This window comes from Amphiura filiformis, chromosome 11 (assembly GCF_039555335.1).
Source record: "Amphiura filiformis chromosome 11, Afil_fr2py, whole genome shotgun sequence".
NCBI lineage: Eukaryota > Metazoa > Echinodermata > Ophiuroidea > Amphilepidida > Amphiuridae > Amphiura > Amphiura filiformis.
This window is the reverse complement of record NC_092638.1, coordinates 5,615,998-5,632,595: the sequence shown is the minus strand read 5'-3', so window position 1 is coordinate 5,632,595 and position 16,598 is coordinate 5,615,998. Positions and strand designations below refer to the sequence as shown.

General features: G+C 35.4%; 1 protein-coding gene across 2 annotated transcripts; it reads right to left on the bottom strand.

Annotated features, from left to right (window-relative positions):
• Positions 1–4,703: 4,703 nt before the first annotated feature.
• LOC140164261 (lipopolysaccharide-induced tumor necrosis factor-alpha factor homolog) lies at positions 4,704–14,125 on the bottom strand. Of its 2 annotated transcripts, none has more exons than XM_072187530.1 (4): positions 13,897–14,125; positions 8,235–8,439; positions 7,297–7,498; positions 4,704–5,081 (listed from the first exon to the last, which is right to left on the bottom strand). In XM_072187530.1, exons 2-4 carry the CDS (start codon positions 8,407–8,409, stop codon positions 4,973–4,975), a joined length of 486 nt encoding a protein of 161 aa, XP_072043631.1. In that variant the 5' UTR covers positions 8,410–8,439; positions 13,897–14,125; the 3' UTR covers positions 4,704–4,972. The 2 variants fall into 2 exon arrangements, with proteins under 2 accessions (XP_072043631.1, XP_072043630.1); XM_072187529.1 differs by having other exon boundaries at positions 8,235–8,443; positions 13,897–14,124.
• Positions 14,126–16,598: the final 2,473 nt, after the last annotated feature.

Here is a 16,598-nt window from a genome sequence, read left to right as displayed (position 1 = left end):
TTGCCAGTTTAATGTTACCTCATGACACTAGTAGTCACTTACGCAAATGTACAAAAGCATTTATTTGCTTTTTCACTTATGAATTTTACCTTAAATTTAGGTCATAAAAATATTCAAAAAGGTAAAGAATTTGTATTCAAATCCACATTAATATATTTTCACCCTATCAGTATGTGTATGAAGTGATAAGAGAACAAAATGAAGCTAGCACACAGAATTTTGCCAACGGTATTTTGATTCTGAAAACAATTCATAACAATCAATTTAGTCCGACACTACAACTTGGCAACACATTTTTACGTCAATGTGAATAAATGGGAGTCGTGGCTTTATGTGATTGGTTGACTAAATTGGACACTACGTCACTTTGTCAGGAATTGATTGGTTGAAAAGATTAAAGGGACATGTTTTACGTAAATGAGATTTTATTTACGATTTATTAGTTGGCATGGCTGATGCAACCGAAGCATGATGAAAGGCATCCCAGGGTTTTCATCAGAAATACTAATTGCCTGTTTTGTCGAGAAAAGAACATGGGAGAGAAAATTCGAGAAAATTCGTATTTTTAGCCATCGTTTATCTGCTGCACATCAATTATTAAAGCATCATCTGAGGGTTAAAGGATCTGGAATGAGCGTTTTGAGCGTTTCGCGGGGCGTTTCGACAGTTTTTTGTGGGACATGAGAGCACATCAGACATATCGAATTGCATTCTGAATACGAAGAATGTCTTTCTGATATCAAATAATTTTAATTTTTGAAATTCACGATATAATACAAATTTTATGGCAAATTATTAAAATTTGATATTTTTCACATTTTTGATACAGTCCTCGAAGTAAATTTTATAAATCTAATGACATGTTCTTAAAGTGTATGTAGCTGGGAGGAAAAGCCGACGATCAATTGAAAATTTTGACCTTTCATATTGAAGATATGGATTTTTTCCCAAAACGACCTAATTTTTTTTTTGTGTTTTGGGAAAAAAAATCCATATCTTCAATACGAAAGGTAAAAATATTCAATTGATGGTCGGCTTTTCATCCCACCTACAGGCTACATACACTTTAAGTATAAATCATCAGATTTATAACGTTTACTTCGAGTACTGTTAAATATCAAAAATATCAATTTTTAATCATTTGCCATAAAATGTGTATTACATTGCGAATTTCAAAAAATCAAAATTATTTGATATTAGAAGGACATTCTTCGTATTCAGAATGCAATTCGATATGTCTGATGTGCTCTAATGTCCCACAATAAATACTGTCCAAACGTTCATACCCTTAACTAGTAGGTTAAAACAATTTTTGAATATATCGCCCTGCACTCCAAGCAGGTTGCACTCGTCACCTGTGTATGCATGTCGGCAATCATAGATTGAATACAAAACTGCTCTTTTTAAACATACTAATCTAATACAGGTGCGAGTGATCAACATGATTATGAAGATTGTAGAATTACGATTATCCTGATCTTTGAAACCTATGGTTCGATATTTGCAGAGAGGTACCGCTAAGGTGAACGTTCTGGTGTACAGTGGTTCTGGTGCAGTGCGAAATATTCAAAAATTGTTTTAACCTATTGCTATGGTAGAATCCTTTTACATCAGCTTTCATCAAGAGTTATGATTTAGGGCATAGGTTGGGATTAGGGATAGGGTTAGAGTTAGCTGAAATATTCCGCAATACGTATTATACAGAAACACTCGAACTTATTTGTAATTTATAAAACGAATGTATACAAGTTTATTCAAGAGCATGAAGGCAATATTGTTACAAATTCTATAAGCTCAAATTATACACCGCATCTAGATCTACCATAAGAAATTCATAATAAAAACATCAATTGCAAATAATTATGTTGAATCGCATTTTTTTGATGAGCATTAGCGATTAACAATAATTCGTAAGGCAAAATTAATGCATTAACTGTTGCTGTGATAATCATTTTAGTTAGGCACATATTTACAAAAATAAAATATTACAACAACAACAAAAACAACAACGATAATAATTTGCGTTTAAAAATGTTCCAAAAGAGTATACAAAGTTTCTTTTTAATTATTTTTTGTTATAACAATATTTTGTTCTTGTAAAAATTGTTCTATTTTTTTTGTCACAATTTACGGCTCATAAAAAATTCAGTCATAACATAACGTGTGCGTTCACATGTTTAAGAAATACAAGGTCTATTCAATTATTATAAATTATAATAATCACAGCCAAAATGCGACTATTCTTAGGTAATTATTGTACTGGCAGTTATAGTGACCATTTAGTGAGTTTTAGCGGGTTAGGAGGGCTGGTGCAAAATTGGTGGGAGGGGGCTTAAAAGTTTTGACCCTCCTAAGGGGGCCTGAAAAAATGACCACAAATTTTCCGGGAAAAATTGAGTTTATATGATGGTTTTCTATGGGGTTTTCGCGATGAAACTTTTTTTTGCATCAGACCCCCCCCAACAAGTGTTTGTGAACAGTCCCTTACCTGTCGGACAAGTTTATACAGTCATGACTTATGACTAGTTTTCCCCTATAATTTCCACCAGACACTGAATTATAACATTTTACGTCATGATCGTCATCAAACATTCGTTAGAAGTTTAACATTACTGGAAATATTACTGGAGATGTTCTACATCCAACATATCCTATAAAAGGTCTGCCCTATTTGAGCTATAACTTCAATTATAAATAGTTCTAAAATGAATGAACTTTCGCAATAACAAGTGTATAGCATATAATGTTACAGTGCTGTAATCGGATAATACATACATTTTGTAACTGTACATAAAAGTAAACAGAAAAGGTTTGACAGAAAACGTCGTTTAATGTCGGGTTATCATGGTTATAGGCCCAATCCCCCAAAAAAAAAGCGTACATTTTAATAAGATTCAAAAACATTTGTGAAAGCCTGCTGTATAACATTCTGTTGTAGTGTTTTTCATTAAAAGAAACACGTTTCGAAAACGACTGCTCAGCAGCCAGGTTGGTTCCGCTCCCTCCACACAAACATGTGGAGGGAGCGGAACTAAGCTGCGGAGGAGCCTAGACATGTTAATGTTGTCAAAAGGTTCAAAACGTTAAACATTATTTTATTTGCTGCGTTGCTATATTAGGCCTATTACTGTTATATATTTATTACATTGTGTATAAATATTCATTAGCTGATATCCCAAATAAAAGATGATTGTTTTGGTTTTATCACTCTATCCTTAGCAGGGGCGGGTCCAAGCAGGAGAGAATCCGGCGCCCCCCCCCCCTCCCCCACTTAAATTCCACAAACCTTATAGGAAATTAATCAAAAATCGAGAAAAAATCACGCCAAATCAGCCAATTCTAGTATCTACGCCTGATTGCATGCCAAATATAAATCTGGATCCGCCCCTGATTGGTCGCGTATAAATCCGTCCATACAGAGTAGACCCCATACTTAATATAATAATAATTTATGTACATATTGTATACTGTTATTTTCGAGAATCAAATCCGAAGAAGGTTATTTGGATTTTCGACTATTTCAGCTGCTAAAACAATCACACTAATTTTGTTTAAAAATTTAAAGCAGTTTCATTGAACATCATTCATAACCCTCCATAATGAGGTATGGGTTATATATAGGCCTATCAGTTAAACCTAAACATGTAATGCTTTAAAGGTTCTGCAGTGCACGGGTTAAAAAGAACTTTGGTTCTATGCAATATGCATATATCAGTAATATACTGGCTGGTACCATCGAATGTCGGGTTTTTTCTTGAGCGGTCTATTCCCTTTTGGTCCAATTTCTCGAAGCTTGGCTAGTGTTCAGGCTTCCTAAGCCCTACCAATGTGGATCCATTTTATTGATTTATCTCCCTATACGATGCGGATGTGACATGTTATTGTAAAGCACTATATATACATAGGAAGCCTGACCACTGTATAGCGCATGCTTCGAGGAACCGGCGGACAGTCTCACACTATATATTATGAAGTATTATAACTTGAGTATATCTCTTTTTGGTCAGAGATCCCTTTTACGTAATAGTTAACTAGAATTTAAAAACGTGCGTATTTCAAATAAATGGCTTAAGGTATAATGTATACCTCGGAGTTTGGGATGCTTTCTCAATTCTCTGAGCTTTATCTGACAGGGCCAGAGAGGCCAGCATGCAGAGTTAGACTCCCGGGGGGGCACTCCCTATCTGAAATGGCAGGGATGTGCCTCGGCCATGTTAAAAGTAGGGGGCATTCAGGTCAAATGTACAATTACAAAAATATGGGGTCATTCAGTACACAACCTGAATAAAAATGGGGTCATTCGGTATGAAACTTTGAAAAAAGGATGGTCATTGGGGTAACAAAAAGTAAAATGGGAGTCATTGGGTACAGGATTGCCAAAAGAGTATCATTAAGTACACATAAATCAGTGTCAAACTGCGTAAAAACAACTTGGCCACCTTGGAAATGTGAAAAATCTCATTATTTCTGGAGGAGAACACAAATACCACCTAAATTTGGGAATTAAAAGGGGGGTCATTGGGTATAGCAGGAAATAGAAAAAGGGGGTCATTGAGTACATGGATTTTTTTAAAGGGGTCATTGGGTAATAGGTAGGACCATAACACAAAAAGGGGGTCATTGGGTACAAGCCGGTTTGAAAAAGGGGTCATTCCTGAGGCACATGATGCGTATCCACTATGGAAGTGCCCCCCGGGGTTAGACTGTCCAAAAACAATCGCAGGAAAACACAGAAAGGCATAAAATAAAAATGAAGCCCTTTAAATATATATTTACTGTAGCATTTCTTTGTAATTGACCAACGCTTTAAATCCTTCATGTGGTCAATGCTGGTGAACAATGTTAGAGACATTAAATATAAAAATGTACCATTTGGTATATGTTTGAATAAATAGAGTTTTCAAATATGAATTTTTTAATATATGTCTTTTTATGGCATCAGATTATAGTCCATAGCCTGCAGTATATTAAATCACGAGAGCTTTTTGTGTATGCCCAGATGGTAGCTACAGACTGGGCAGGTATGCTTAGCGTCATACAGATCAGTAATACAGAATGGAATCAAACAACACGGCCAAATCCTGCAGAAATAAGAAAGAAAGAAAAACATAAATGTATGTAAGAATAAATAAATAAATAAATAAATAAATAAATAAATAAATAAATAAATAAATAAATAAATAAATAAATAAATAAATAAATAAATAAATAAATAAATAAATAAATAAATAAATAAATAAATAAAGTAAGTTTGGATCAAACCCTTGATCCAAACTCTAACCTTATACTCTAAACCCTTACTCAAACCATAACCCTGAAACACATATGCTCGGGCCTATAGTTTTGTGGGACATGGTCATGAGTCACAGAGTACTAGTATCGAGTGCACATCGGACATAATCGAATTGCAATCTGAATATACGAGGAATGTCCTTTTGATAGGCTATAAAGTAATTTTGATTTGTTGAAATTGGCGATATAAAACACATTTTAGAGTTATAAGCTAAATATACTAAGCGATATCATTCCTAAACGTCAATAGTTCAATAGCTAAACATTAGGCCTATACGTCAATACACTATACAAAATTACTCAATTGAGGAAAGGCAACCACAGGGCAACAAAATGAGTGAATAGAACTCAATGTTTAGAAATTGTACTCAAATTGAGTAAACAATTACAGCATTCAATATTGAGTTCCAGTTGACTCATTTTGTTGATCTATTTTCCTTTTACTCAATTACTGAGTAATTTTTACTATTTTTTACTTAAAGAGCGTGTAGCCTACTCTATATCGAACATGTTTAATGTTTCAACACTTGCAGTGTGATACTGCCGATCCCGGAGGGGATTCTCCCTGGTTGAAGGTATACGGGGATGTGCCACGGTTTTGGGGTACCTTTTCAGCAATTTTGCTATATCGATGGGTATTTGGGCAAAAGTGCCCCTAAAAGCGCCCAATTATGGCAAATTTGGGTGCTTTTTGTGAAAAATTGGTATACTGATCATGCTGATGGGTAGCAAAAAAATCAAAACGTAGGAGTCAGCATCTGAAAGTCTGCGTGGCACATCCCCGTAATTTTTTTTCGAAGACCCCCCCCGGGCTGCCGATAGCCCGTTGGTGCGCCAACCGCCCAGTTTATATTTTAAATGAACATTATTTTAAACTAAAATATTACAGCGGTCACCCGTCTTTCGCGGTCACTGTCTTTTGCGGTACTGATCATATATTTTTTAATGTTCTTAATGTGATTAGTGATGTGAAAGGATATTGTTATTTAGAATTACAATTGAGAAGGTCAGGTGCGATTTCAGTGTTTGAGTTATTTGTTTACCTTGTCATGGGGCATGAGGTGCACCCATTTTGAAAGTTGTGGTGCAATCTCACCTGATACAGCGCAATTTGAAGTGCAGTCTCAGAACAATCAAAATAAATTTTGTAGGACACTTTAATACGTTCAACATGGGCCTAAATAGTTTTCACAGACAGATTACCTGTCAGCTACTCCTGTATGATATCAGACAAACCCTCTCCCAGGGTCTGAGCAGGGTTCATAATTACTTATTGCACAGTCCCTTCGTTCAATAAATGTAGGCTTTCAAGACATCCAAATGCTTAGCCTTACCAGACTTGCACCTGCATTGCTGAAAAGTCACCCATTTTTTTCTTAACCATCTGTTATATGGGACAGGAAATTGTCGAAAGTCTCAGAGAAAATCTTCAAAAGTCACCCATTTAGGCTACCAAACCACGAGTTTGGCAACCCTGATTAATTTGTCCTTCAACACAAAAGCATCAAACACTTGAACTAATTCAATAAACAAACACTCTACTTATGAGAAAGGTTTTTAACACTAGACTGTTGACAATAGGTTCTCCATAAAAACAGTCACCCTTTGAACACTGAATACATGCTAAAGTTGACAAATTAGTTGAATAAACAAAACAATACATGTTAATTACTTGTGAGTTTCTCCTGTGTGATGTAGTTGATGCAGTGACCGGAGTATGAGACCAAAAAGTCATATGCGAGTGAAAAACATGACAACCTTATTTTAGTCCGAAAGGCCCTTTCAGTGCTTTTAAAAATAATTAACTTAATTTGACCCCTTAACATAAACAAAAACAAAATTCGACGTTTTATTGAAGCGCGAACGACCTTGTTCTTCGCATCGCAAAAGTCCGTTTTCCAAAATCATGTAAACCGTAAAAGTTTTTAGCCTTACCAATTCGCCAAACTCAGTAATTTATTATAGATAGGCCCTAATTATGCAAATATCTAATGGTTTTCTTACATAAAGATGCACAAGGCTCCAGCAATTAGCCACACCAATAAGCCCATTTCTCTGGATACATTGGTAGTGACCGTATTATGACAGTTGGGGCACTGTATCACTGCTGGCTGGTCACCGAGTGACCTGGCAACTTGAGTTGTCACGATCGTCGTGGTAGCGGCTGGTTGTACTGTCACGCCAGCTGGAGGTGGACCTGGCTGACCTGCATGGATGATAAGGAATATTGGTTAGGCCCACTCCTACTTTCGCCATACATAAATTCTCCCAGCCACATTTCCCTAATATGAAATTTAAAAAAAGGAAAATAAAATTCGGCAGAGGTGGGACTCGCACTCACGCCGCGCCGCTATCATAGATACTGTATGAGCCTACCACGTGACAAGCAAAGACAGAAAACGTACCATATTTTGGAATTTTATTTGCTTAAAAACATTAAAGTGTATTAGCACTCAATTGTTGATTGTTCTACATACAGAAATCCGACAATAAATGGGCCTCTCATACGTGCACAATAATATATCGATTTTGACTCGCCAGGCTGCACGTGCTACATCTACCATTTTTCGTGTATACACGTTCTGGATTTTTGCAATTTATAGTAGAAGTCCACGTGGACGGTCCCCAAAGTTTCTAGCGCATGTGTATCATAACCTTATTCTGTCGCTAAAAGGTGCTTCATTCACTAGCTTTCACTAGACTTCAAGAAAATTTTCCCAGCCTCATCCCTCCCCATGTCAAAAAGAAATCTACTACGCTACTGCTACTCGCGGGTGGTAATCAGTTTCCCAGTACAGTCTGTAGAGCAGAAGGATATGAAAACGTGACCCGATCTGATCCACTCGCGCCAAAGTCGGAAATTTCGAAAATTGAGACAGTTCTGGCGGAGGAAGGGGAGCTTGGACAAATAAATTTTCCCAATTTTTGACCATGCACTTTACCTTGAGGTGGGTATCCTTGTTGTTGTGGTGGATATCCTTGTTGTGGTGGGTATCCTTGTTGTTGTGGTGGATATCCTTGTTGTCCCGATGGAGGACCCGGATAGTCTGGTGGTGCCCCCTGAGCTTGTTGTGGGGGATAAGCGGGATTAGCTTCTTGAGCTTTCTGATCTGCCATAGCTGTGTTGTATCAGATTCTGTCACTTATCTGTCTATAAATGAATCAAGTATACAAAAATTAATGGAACAATGCTAGATGTAAACGAAACAAGTTTCGTTTCTCGGACGACCCTTCCTTCCCCCACTTCCTTCCAGAAACATAACCAAACGTGATCAAAATTCCGCTAAAAGACCATTTTTCTGCAGGGCCGGATTTACCTTTTGGGGGGCCCTGGGCCAGACCCCAAAGCGCACCGGGAGAAAGGCATGTGCACTCAAGTGGCCAAGTTTTAGATTTTACTAGGACATTTGCGCGTGACATTTTAGCCCAAATTGAAGCTGAATTTTGCTATAAACAGGCCAGTTCGCGCAAAGATCGAATTTTTTAAATTTTTTGTAGGTTTGGCTACAAAAACGATTCTCTTATAAACCATCTATAGGCTATGCACAGTTTCCACTGTACCTCGATACACCTGAGCAGTGAGCACACAATTTCGTCCAAGAGCTTCCAAGCATGCAGTGAATTGTCTCTACATAGGGCCTACACGGTCTTTGATTACGCTACACAGCGTATAGCATCATAAGAGATGTGTGAGATTCTAAGTGGAAAATGGCATCTGTGATTGGTTTTTGTCAAAACCTCAAGTGTTCCCTTCATCCAATCAGAATTTTTTTTTAATATCGAACGAAAGCTAACACTTCCCCCTAATAACTTTTTTTTTTTTTCATTAGATCAACATGAACGGAATTCAATGTTTATAGCAAGGCGAATGTGGTAAATCTGTTGAAAACGACATATTCAAGCACGATTTTTGACCAAAATGTAGGTTTTAAAAGTCAAAACCTCAAGTGATCCTTACAATATTTTTCAGATTTTATGTCATTAAATGAAAGAGCACACTTATATGATATAATTTGTCCAGGTACTAGCTTCATTTTATGAACAATGGCCAATTCTCTTTAAATTGCAAATATTGTGAAAAAAGTTACTATTTTCGCCTGTTTTGTCATACGGTTGTAAATTATTCAATGAACTATGGCTTTGCTAAAGAGGGCTTGCAGATTAATATGTGTTACTTGAAAAAGCTTGGAAATGCAATTAAATAAATGAAAGCTCACGGAAATGTCTAAAATCAAAATGAGTTCTCAAATTAACGATTTCTGATTCTGAACTATTTTTTGCTGGATTTTTCGCCTTTCAACGCTTTAAAAGTCAGGATTTTCAACGATCACGCCTGGACAAAAAGATTTCCGAACTCCTCAAATAGGGAGTGTGCATCTAATTTTTGGAATTATAGCCCATTACTGGATGCTTTATCATAATATTTGAATATCTGTTGATTTCAGGTTGATAATGGTGCTTAATAGGAAGAGGCAGGCATTTTTTTATAAACACCACAAAAATGGACGGAGAACACTCATTTTGGTAAAGTCTGTATAGATGTTAGACATATTGAAATTTACTATGGAAACCAATATTTCAATTCAATGTGTCAGTCCAATAATATATAGTAATCTACGCTCTAAATAAAAAATACTCAATGTTTAGTAAAAAGGCATACAAAAGGGAACAAAGCAACAAAATAAACTTAATGTTGATTAAATTGTACTCAAATTGAGTAAAAATTTAATCAATGATTATTGAGTTCCATTTGGCTAATTTTGTCACTATGTTCCGTTTTTACTCAACATTGAGTAATTTTTATATCTTTTATTTAGAGTGTAGCCTACATTATTGGAAATAATCATGATAATGGGAAATTGGATCAGTGTAAACGATACCACATTTATAATATTAATGTGAAGCTCTGCTATCATAATAACATCATATTATTATCAGTTTTATTAGAACACATCTGTCAATGATCAGTGATGATCATGATAATACCATATTATTTCCATTAAAGGGATATTCAGAGATTTTGAATTTAAAATAATTTAGAAGATGTAAAATTTCGAAATAATTTCACTCGTTTCCGAAGATCTGGAATGCGAAGCTGATATAACCCGGAGGGCGGGTTAGTGTAGTGGTCTTCTCACTCGCTTCTCACCACTGTAGCCGGGGTTCAATTCCCCGCGGTGTGCCACATGTGAGTTTGGTTGCCGATCCATGCTCGTCCTCGCAGGTTTTTCTCCGGGTGCTCCGGGTTTCCTCCTGCATCTAAAATCGGACCTCTTCCCATATCCCTGTCCCGTCATATCCGGATGACATCCCTTGAATTGCTCTGAGCATTGGGTTTAGCCTGGCTTCGGCCGAATGTTATAAATAAATAAAATAATCTTTAAATCCATGGCTATATAAAAACCTTATACCTCATTGATCCGTGGACATTCCCCAGAACCTTAACACTCTATTGAAATAAAAGTTCTAGTCTAGATCTATAGAACCTTTTTTTGTCCTCTCAGGAGAACCCTCCCTCTTGAACCTCTAAAAAGGTTCTTTAATTTTAGAGAACCCTTACAGGTTCTCTAAATATCCGAAAACGGTTCTATATCACATTTTGGGGCCATTTTCGATGGTTTTGGAACCATGTTTGATTCTTTAGAGAACCCTCTACAAGGTTTCTTCTGGGAGGACCACTTCCGCACATATTTTTGACCATATTGTTCATATTGAGAACAATGCAAGTTTTTTAATCAGATAAAATATTTGGCATAGTTTTATAGTGATGTGAGAATCGGATTGTGGGGTTTATCAGACGGTATATTGGGATCTTGACTATCGATTGACCCGACTTGGAAAATGCTGCGCAGGTACGTATTATGTAGCCAGTAGGCCTATGCATAACAGGCCGCACGACCGTGCATTCAACATCGTTTGTAGCGTGTAAAAATGTTTTAACATTTGTCGTGTTGTCATTTTAAAAACATATAGCTCTGGATATATACTTTTTCAAAAAATCATGGTGTTAAAATTGGGCACGAAATTGTGTCTTTTAGTGCAAGTTTTTTGTTTAACACTAGCCATCGACTGACTCCGTTCTGCCTGGTTAGTTTGTATTTATAATAGACCTTTTAGAGAAACATAATAATGGCAATGGGACTTCTACTTTGCCGATAGGTCTACTGCTGTTTTCCTTTTTTTGCCAAATTTGAATTAAAATACCATGACAATTTTAATAACTTATCCTTCACTTTTTTGTATCTTGCAGTAAAGGCCTTTAATACACCGTACATACGGGTATTTTGCTATAATCTTAAAAACCCATTATCTCGACGATAGATATATATAAATAGCGAAATGAAAACAAACGCATCTATGACGTCTATACATTACATTATATAGATAGCTTTTGGATCCAGTTTAATAAACCGTACATATACGGGTATTTTACTATGATTATTATCAAATAAAATGTGCGGTGAAAAATAATAGAGTGGCGGCACCAGCATTTTTTCCTAGCATTTGGAGGGTGACAAAATAATAAGACTAAAGAGGACATATTGAATTTAGGCTCGTAGCTAGGATTTTTTGTTTTGGGGCGGGGTGTGGACCATAGGCCTATTTTTGATACAATTTTGAAATAATTTTTGGCACACATTTATGGGGCACTTTTCAAGTAAACCGCTGAAACATTAAAATAATGCAGAATTTCTGCTACTACCCAGCAAACACACAACGTTTTACAGAAAATGTTTAAATGTCAGGTTTATATAAAATAAAAATTCCTTTAAAAGGAATAGGGCGGGCAAATGAAAAATTGTCAAGAAAAATGAAAGAATGAGTAACCCTTCACAATTAAAAACAGGAAAATATGACACAACATCGATTCACAAAACGTATAAACAAAGTTAAAATAGTTTTTAACTTTATACGTTTATGTTATTCCCCATTGGATGTTGTGTCATAGGACCTATTTTGAATGATAATAATTCATAAAACACTTTTGAAAACGTGATTGAGCAAAATATTCTAACAGATTAAACAGAATAACGTTTTAAAAACGTATTCATATTTTTCATATAACCCGACATTTAAATAAAACATTTTGAATAAACGTTTTAATATTTTGTTTTGTTTTTTGCAATTTGGGTTTTAATACCATCGTTTTAGTCTAGGCCTATAGGTAATAGACCCGGGGTATCATAGAACATTAATTCAATAATAATATAATAATTTATGAGCCCTGGGAGGACGCTAACATATTAGGCCGTATAAAATTAATGTTTTGGTTCTCGTCCAGATTATTTTCATGAATTGATGAGGGAGGGAGGTGTTTTTTTTTTTTTTTTTTTTTCAATGTAAAATTAGCATTGTCAGTAGTTTTCGGTCTTCTCCAACAGTGCTAGAGGAAACGATGAGGCCCTTTTTTTTTTCAAATGTGAGATTCTGAGGATAAACCCCTAGAGTACCACAAAAAGTTTTTAAAGTGATGCTTGTTCTCTAATAAACTTATTTATATTTATTAAGATTTCATAAATCATTCCAAAGTCTAAAAAAATTGAAAAATCTAAAAAAAAAAAAAAAATCTGACAAATCCCAAAAATTGAGGAGGGAGGTGACGAGAACCAAAATATTAATTTTACACGGCCTAACATGGGATGGAAGAAGAATTTCGAAACATGAAAGAGGGGAGGGCAAGCATTTTTTGCATGCGGGGGGGGGTTTGACACTCATCTCCTGTTTAAAAAAAAAGTAAACATGCAAATTGGAATCCCAAAAAGTTAGCATGTGCTGGGGTCGATTTTTGTCAGGCCGATGGGGAGGGGGAGCTTTCCGGGCTCACAATTATTGCACAGCCCTTAACATTTTGAATTGTCTAATAAATGGCTTCCCAAATTTTTGCCAACGGTGGGGAGGGACAAAGATTTGTGATTATAGCCTACCTGAGTACCTAGTAGGCCCCTACCTAGTACCTGAAATAAACCTTGGCGCGGTCTCGGCCGCCAGAGAAGACCGACAACAGGCCGCATCTTTTACTTAGCACGTTGAGGTGCCCCGCCCTTTACTCCGGTATAACACGCACATAATCTGTACACTCAAAGCAGGCAGGCCTCAAAGTTGATATTCCAGGTTGATACCGTGGCTCGGATATGTACATGTACATGTAGGCTACTTAGCATATGCTTTTAGTAAATAACTGGTTGGGCCTATCAGCATTAAATTAAAGCAATTTAATCTATAGGACCGGGAATCATCCCCGAATCATCCTATCATGAAAATACGCTCTCATCTCAACAATCGAAATGAACGTACACCTCCAGTTTAAACTCCGCAGGAGTATTTAGGAGGTTATATCATCCAAGATCAAGATATATATGAGAAATGTATATTTTATAAAAGACATAGGCCTACATTATAGTCTAGATATTTATATATTGTAGAAATATTAATACATATACGTATACTGCACATGAATTAAATATATATCATGCTTCAACAGAATTCCAGAACCAGAAACAATACATAATTTACCAAATATTAAAAAAAAGAAGAGGTAGACCTGGATTATATTATAATAAAAATTATTATAAAAATATTAAGAGACAAAAATCATTACATTACCTTCTTTCAGACACAATCCGCGTTCCAAAAATATATGCACAGTCCACTACCACAGTCCCGGGACCACAGTATAAAATTATGTACATGTACAATACAATCCTTCTCGCTATTAGTACGTAAATACTGAAAATATGGGCAAATATATAGACAAATATTTTAGGTCGCACACAACGTCACCTCGATAAGCAACAACTCTATTCAAGCGCAAATCAAGCGGGTGAAAGTTCGCAGGTTCGCAGCTATATTGCATTACTCATTGCAAATGACGTATGGAGCGATAAGGTGACCCTTTAAGTCGAGAGGGCGAAAGTCGATCATGCTTCCTTTGTTTCTGCATATAAACCTTCAAAATATGAGGCATATGCTGTAAAAGTTTATTCGTTTCTATAATTATTTCTCCTTTGGCTTCTTTTTTTCCTCAATGAATAAAATATTATAGGCCTACTATTTTTTGATATTTTGATATTTTATTACTTAACTTTTCGTTTCTTTTTATTCCTCTTTTTCTTCTTCTTATTTTATGTATTTATCTGTTCATCTTTCCAAGTTTTCGCCACATTATCTCTATTAATTTTGTTGCTTTTCTTTTCTCTTCTCTTTTACTAATTTAACTTGTTACATTTTTAAATGGTTTGGCTTTCCTTTCTTTCTTTCTTTCCGATTTCTTTCTTTCTTTTTCTATAACTAACTAACTATTACTAACTAACTAACTAACTAACTAACTAACTAACTAACTAACTAACTAACTAACTAACTAACTAAACTAACTAACTAACTAACTAAAAAATGGGCGCATAGCACTTAACAGCTTTTTTTCTAGTAAAAAAAGCATAGCCCATATTTGGAACATGTTTTCCCGAATTCTTTGTTGTAGTAAAATAACGTGTAGGCCTACGTTAGAAAAATGCAAATTTCCTTATTCCGGCTTTCCACATAAAACCAATCCCCTCTGTCGCGGTATGCCGCCGCCGTGATTCAAATGAAATAACTAGAGCTGCAGTGTTTCAAGACACACAAAATCAAGTGGTGGCTATAATTGGCGATATTTGGTCTGGTGGCGTGCCGGTCTTGGTATGAGTTTCGACATCATTATTTTTAAATTAACTTTAATGTACCCATTGAATAGAGTTGAAGATCTCACCTCTAAATGGCCTATGACCTTGACATGACCTTCCAATTTTGTCACGATAGGCCTATGTATATAGGCATGAGTTTCAGTCCAATATGATAAAGTTATTGGATTTGAACCTTACATTTCTTGTCCTCACCGTGACACATGTTCCATATTATATTAAGCCTATTGTGTTTTACACTGAAACATTCAAACCTATTTGTAATTAGAAAACGAAAGTATACAAGTTTGTGAGGAAAAAAAGAACGAGAAAAACGCTTTTTCTTCTTTATTTTCGTTGACACCTATAATACATTATGTAATATTATTTAATACAAGATACAATTAAGATAATTTTATTAATTCACATAAATCTCACAAGTATAAATCTAAAAACAAACAAAGAAAAATTAATGACAGCAACGAATCTTGAGGAGATAACCAAAGCCAGTACGGCCAGAGGAAGTCACCCTTTATATATATTAACAAAGAAATGTTACCATCAAAAGTAACAAAAACAAAACACTGAATAAAAGAGAAATACAATGCTCAAAGAATTGAATCATATTTTGAAATTAAGTCACGTGTAGGCCTATATAATTTTCGGAAATGTTTCACTGGATTTGCTGTTTTTATTGCATTTGGCAAGCTAGCGATTCAATAATATTGGATGTTTATTCAAAAAGCATGAAGCATTTAAATAATAAGCTATAAGCTTTTATAAGACAGTCATATAAAAACACGGATCAGCTGCAATGACATGCATGATATTTCAGTCTAAAATGAAATCTAAGAGCTTCAAGGTACATGGTTAATTCGGATTTAATCACATTTTATACATTTGTGTGATGAATATTAGCAAATATAGCAATCTTCAAACTATTCTCCAAAGTCTAAACAAAATCAATTTTGTTGTAATAATCATTTAGGATGAAATCGTTATTATTTAATTCTTAAAACGTCCCAATCAGCAGAATAATTTCTAATTTCTTTTTTGTTTGTTGTTGTAAGAATATTTTTGTCTTTCTAAAACTGTTCTATTTCTTTCTTTTCTTGTCACAATGTACGGCATAATACAAAAACAAAACCATCATACATACAAAATGAAGTGAAAGACTATAATGGTCATAAGATCTAAGTGAATTGTGTTTGACTTTTGACTAAGAGCTGCAAATACAAAATGCGATGTTACTATGGCAACAGAGGATGATTTAAGGAAGCCCCATCATGCACTGCAAACGTGTTATCACAAGAGTTTCAACTGCCACTTTACTTTTCAAATCCCATTGAATTCTGTGCAAAAGATGTTGTTTAAGAATTGTGCGTGTGTCATTATTACTTGGTCGATTTCAGATCTAAAGTGATGTATGCATGAAGGATAATTCACACCTTCTGTAGGTAACATAAAATGTGAAATCGACTAGCATTGTGAATGCGTTTTTATTGTAAATATATCAGTCCAAATTTAAATTTAACCATGTCCGTCAATGCAATGTGCGCGCAGTGGTGTCATGTTCACTCACACAGCTGTGCTAACCGCAAGTCAACACAGTGGCGTGGTGGGAAGTGCTTAAATCATCCTCTGCTATGG

What these genes read in the sequence shown, in the direction of transcription:
- LOC140164261 (XM_072187530.1), bottom strand. Translation starts at nt 8,409, where the DNA reads ATGGCAGATCAGAAAGCTCAAGAAGCTAATCCCGCTTATCCCCCACAA. An exon ending in ACAAGGATACCCACCTCAAG is followed by an intron (nt 7,499 to 8,234) that starts GTAAAGTGCATG and finishes TCATCCATGCAG; the next exon opens with GTCAGCCAGGTCCACCTCCA. An exon ending in GGAGCCTTGTGCATCTTTAT is followed by an intron (nt 5,082 to 7,296) that starts GTAAGAAAACCA and finishes TTATTTCTGCAG; the next exon opens with GATTTGGCCGTGTTGTTTGA.